The sequence below is a fragment of the Octopus bimaculoides genome, chromosome 30 (assembly GCF_001194135.2).
Source record: "Octopus bimaculoides isolate UCB-OBI-ISO-001 chromosome 30, ASM119413v2, whole genome shotgun sequence".
Lineage (NCBI taxonomy): Eukaryota > Metazoa > Mollusca > Cephalopoda > Octopoda > Octopodidae > Octopus > Octopus bimaculoides.
The window spans coordinates 2,134,109-2,139,485 of record NC_069010.1 but is presented as its reverse complement, the minus strand read 5'-3'; the positions used below and the strand labels follow the sequence as shown (position 1 = coordinate 2,139,485).

Genomic DNA, 5,377 nt, shown 5'->3' with positions numbered 1-5,377 from the left:
AATAATCATTATAATAATAATCCTTTCTACAGGAAGCTCAAGGCCTCAAATTTGGGGGAAGGGATTAAGTTGATTATCTTGACCCCAGTGCATGACTGGTACTTGTTTAATCGACCCCGAAAGGATGAAAGGCAAAGTCGACTTCGGCGAAATTTGAACTCAGAACGCAAAGACAGATGAAATACCGCTAAGCCGTAAGTATTTCGCCCGGCATGCTAACGTTTCTGCCAGCTCGCCGCCCTATGGACAATAATTATCTCCTAATATAATAATGTGCATAGTGTTTTTATATATTTGTCCAGAACCATGCTGGATGCGGGGGAGGAGAGAAAATAGTAATTCAGTGAAGGAGAAGTAGTGAGAGTAATTGCCCTGACTGAGAGGGAGTGAGAGAAAGCAATAGCAATGAAAGAAAGGAAGGGGTGAGAGATGAATAAGGAAGGAAGAGGTGAAAAAGAAATCAGCGTTTCAACTCTGTGTGAGTATATGTGTGTATGTGTACAAGGGAAGTATGTGAATGTTTGTATGTGTGGTAATTACGTACCTTATTTATATATAAAATACTACAATTAACCATCATTATTGATGGCACATGGTCAGTTAGTAGTAATAATAATAATAATAATATACAGCGTATTACAGAAAAAGGGTGGTGAGCTGGCAGAATCGTTAGCACGCCAGGCGAAATTCTTAGCAGTATGTTGTCTGCCGTTATGTCCTGAGTTCAAAATCCACCAAGGTCACCTATGCCCTTTATCCTTTCGGGGTTGATTAAATAAGTACCAGTTACACATTGGGATCGATGTAATCGACTTAATATCTTTGTCTGTCCTTGTTTGTCCCCGCTATGTTTAGCCCCCGGTGGGCAATAAAGAAATGAAAATACAGTGTATTCTGAAGGATACAAATAAACCACCAAAGAGGCCACTGAAGAACAGAACTCTCCGACTGACAAAATATTTATTCCATCTGGAACCAGCTTTTACCATTAACATTACCTGAAATGGAGAAATTGAGAGTGTAAGTATGAGTGAGGGAAGGGTGGAGTGAGAGTAGGTAACAGAGAGTGAGTGAGAGAGAGAGAGATTAAGTGATAAAGTGAGAGTGGGAGAAAGCAAATGAGAGAGATAGAGTAAAAGTTGGGAGGGAGAGAGAGAGAGAGAGGGTAAGTGAGCAAGAGACAGAGTGAAAGTTAGGGAAGATAGAATAGAGAGATAGAAAGAGTGAGTGAGTGAGTGATAGTAAGGGGGTGGTAATAAGAGAGGGAGAGAATGTAAGAGAGCAAAGAGTTGTAGTGGGAGAGAGGGAGCGATAGTAAGAAAGTAGAGTGAGTGGTGAGAGAGTAAATCTGAAGATGAGAGAGATACTGGGAAAGGGTGAAAGATAGAGAGATAGAAAGAAAGAGTTGAAGGAGGATTAGAGTTACAAAGAGATATGAAGAGGAAGGAGGGAAATGGGCACAGAGAGAGGGAGAGAAAGAAGTAGAAAGTGAGGGGTGGTGGTAGAGTGAAAGAAAGAGAGGTGGGGGTGGGAGAAGAGAATATGAAGTGACTAATTGCAAGTCATTATGAGACTGTTGTTTTTTCATTATAATTATTATCGTGGAGGCGCAATGGCCCAGTGGTTAGGGCAGCGGATTCGCGGTCATAGGATCGCGGTTTCGATTCCCAGATCAGGCGTTGTGAGTGTTTATTGAGCGAAAACACCTAAAAGCTCCACGAGGCTCCGGCAGGGGATGGTGGCGAATCCTGCTGTACTCTTCCACCACAACTTTCTCTCACCCTTACTTCCTGTTTCTGTTGTGCCTGTAATTCAAAGGGTCAGCCTTGTCACACACTGTGTCACGCTGAATATCTCCGAGAACTACGTTAAGGGTACACGTGTCTGTGGAGTGCTCAGCCACTTGCTCGTTAATTTCACGAGCAGGCTGTTCTGTTGATCGGATCAACTGGAACCCTCGACATCGTAAGCAACGGAGTGCCAACAATATAATTATTATCATCATCATCTTCCTTGTTTTAATCTTTTAGTAGGGAGGTTAAGGGTTGTGGCCGTGACCCTTTCCAGGGCCACTGAGGCCAGAGGTGGAGTGTGTTGAAATGGGATGGGAGTGAAGAGGGGGTATTCTAAACCCTCCTCAGACCTGGTCTGTATGCTTACAACAGAGCAGATTCTACCAGAGGTACCCAATATACACAGGGTACATAAGGCACCTAATACACTCAAGGTACCCAAAGCACATAAGGTACTGAAGATACTCGAAGTATTCAAGAAACCCAGGGTACATAACATACCCAAGGTACCCAAGAAACCAAAGGTACACAAAGTACTCAAAGCATGCAAGGTACCAAAGGTACACAAGATAACCAAAATACACAAGGTATCCAAGAAGCCTAAAGTAAACAAGGCAGGCAAGGTACCGAAGTTACACAAAATACTCAATGTACCCAAGATACCCAAAGTACACACGTTGCCCAAGGTACGCAGGGCATGAAAGGGACCCAATTTATGCGAGGTACTCAAGGAATATAAACTAGTCAAGGCACGTGAGATACCCAAGTTACTGAAGGTACCTGAAATGGTGGTATAAAAACTGGGTGACAGATTCCCTGCAACCATCGTCAAGGATCCAGGTTGAGAACACACACACAAGTACACATGCATGTACGCACACAAACACATGCAGAGCCTGCATATTGGTACTTACCGAAAGTAGTATGGCACTAATGAAATAGAAAATGAAGCCGTGTAGACTGGTCAGGCCCATGATGCCGGCAGTGGCTCCCCCTAGGGCCGACATTGAGGTACGACAGTAGTCCATGATGGCAGCATTGTTTCTCACGGCAATTTCACTGTACGCCACCGCATCTGTCAGGGGAAGAACATAGTCAGACGAAATTTATCAATTAAAGTTAATTAATTTTACTGGGTTTTGAAATAATTGGACCCTGTGGCCATGCTGGGGTAGAAGACACACCAACAACAACCACTCCTTACTCGACACACTGATCCTCTCCTCTTTAATATATGCCACCCCTACACAACTCCCCCCTCCACCAATATACCCTGACTAAAACTACCCTAGCTGCGATGGACTGGCGTCCCGTCCAGCTGGGCATCACATACGCCATAGAAACCAGGAAATCAGACCCATGAGCCTGGCTAGGCTTTGAAAGGGCGACGAAGACTACCCTAGTACCCAACACAGCCACCCACAATATTGTTCCTTAGACATTGGCTAACACAACTCTACCTAACATGCCATTACCAACATCACTCCCTTCAACACACAACCCTAACCCCTCAATGCAGTACCCAAAATAACGGCCCTTACACATTGCCCAACACATCATCTTGAACCACAACCCACCCCCACATACCACACCCTCAGTACAGTACTCAACACAACTGCCCTCCCTCTCAACAAACCACCCAGCACTGACCCTCAATATAGCACCCAACATAACCTGCTCCTTCAAAACACCACCCCCAATACTGTACCTGACACATCCTGCCCTCTTGATATCCCCTCCAACACAGCCACCCTCAAATACCCAATACAATCACCCTTACACACTATCCCTAACAAAATCCTTCCCCTCAATATACCACCCCCTAATACAATCTTCCCCTCAATACACCACCCAATACAATCTGCTCCTTCAAAACACCAACCACCCTCAATACTGTACCTGACACATCCTGCCCTCTCGACACCTCCAACACAGCCACTCTCAATTACCCAACACAATCGCCCTGACACACTGTCCCTAACAAAGCCCTTCCCCTCAGTACACCACCCAAAACCCTCAATAAAGTACCCAATGCAACGCTTCCTCTCTACACCCCCTCCAATACCCAGCACAATCGGCCTTACACGTTATTCCTAACAAAGCGCTTCCCTTTGACACACCACCCCTAATACAACCAACCTTTCCCTCAGTACACCACACAAAACCCTCAACACAGAACCCAATGCAACCGTCTACACTCAAGGCAACCTCAACTCAACAAACCCCTTCAACCCAGCAAACATTTCCCCACTTCAAACACAAAATGAACACAGGCATGTGTTAGTAAAAGGGCTGTAGAGTTGAAACAAAAACTTTAACTCCGACTCCTCTACTATTGGCACCTCCGACTCTTGACTCCTCTTTATGCAATTAAGTGATTGTAGTCTACATATATCTCATAAAGCATATGCATACGCTTGTACTTTGAGTAGGCCTACATGTTATAACTGGTTTATATTAAAGAATAAAGACATTGTGAGTCGCAGTCGATAGTTTTACCGACTCCTACTCCGATTCCAGCTAACCCTTGTTTCCGGCTCCGACTCCACAGCCCTGGTTTGTAATGGAATAAGGGTGTTAAAAATTTTTTTTAAAGTTCTATTTGGTGGTGAGGTATCGCTTAGTCAAATGAGAAGGGCACTGCTGATCAATGTCTATAGGGGTTCTGAGAGTGGTAGCCAGAAGGGAGAAGTTATATTCAAACCAAAGCCCTAAACTGAATGCTTACAAAAGGGCAGACTCTGTTACAAGCACTCAAGGAAGTGCCTGGTGGTGATGTTATGCTGGATGAGGGATTAACTTTAAACTCCCTGTACCACATGCTACCCCACTGTTCAACTAATCCTGAAACGTATATCACAAGAATCCTACAAAGCTTGATTAACTCCTTTGATACCAACTCATCTGAAACCACCCCTATTTACATAATACAACGTTCCAGTTTTAACTAATGTTCGAAACACCAGCTTAATTAATAACTATTTCTACTCTAGGCACAAGGCCTTGAAACTTTTGGTGGGGAAGGGGCTAGCTTGATTACATCAACCCCAATGTATTTCAACAGAAATACCCTAGTCATATGATTAGTTTCCAGAACATTCCATCATGTCTTCATTAACCTTTTTGATATCAAATCACTTGAGACATCTCTGGTTCTATGGTATAAACTTTCGGTTTTAGAATGATCTAAATTGGAAACTCCCATCAAATTTTTGTGTTAATTTATGTTCCAAACACAATCTAAATTATATAATCATTTTAATAAACTCTTCATTATTTTCAAAGTGGAGGCGCAATGGTCCTGTGGTTAGGGCAGCGGACTCGCGGTCATAGGATTGTGGTTTCGATTCCCAGACCGGGCGTTGTGAGTGTTTATTGAGCGAAAACACCTAAAAGCTCCACGAGGCTCCGGCAGGGGATGGTGGCGAACCCTGCTGTACTCTTCCACCACAACTTTCTCTCACTCTTTCTTCCTGTTTCTGTTGTGCCTGTAATTCAAAGGGTCACACTGTGTCACACTGAATATCCCCAAGAACTACATTAAGGGTACACGTGTCTGTGGAGTGCTCAGCCACTTGCATGTT

At 43.9% G+C, this 5,377-nt stretch overlaps 1 protein-coding gene across 1 annotated transcript in view; it reads right to left on the bottom strand.

Annotated features, from left to right (window-relative positions):
* Positions 1–5,377, bottom strand: part of LOC106871601 (ER membrane protein complex subunit 6) — a 24,246-nt gene that overhangs the window by 12,874 nt on the left and 5,995 nt on the right. The window contains exons 2-3 of the mRNA XM_014918130.2: positions 2,708–2,868; positions 906–998 (exon numbers count right to left, since the gene is read on the bottom strand). Of these exons, the coding sequence (XP_014773616.1) occupies positions 906–998; positions 2,708–2,868 (254 nt within the window). The remainder of the gene's footprint in view (positions 1–905; positions 999–2,707; positions 2,869–5,377) is intronic.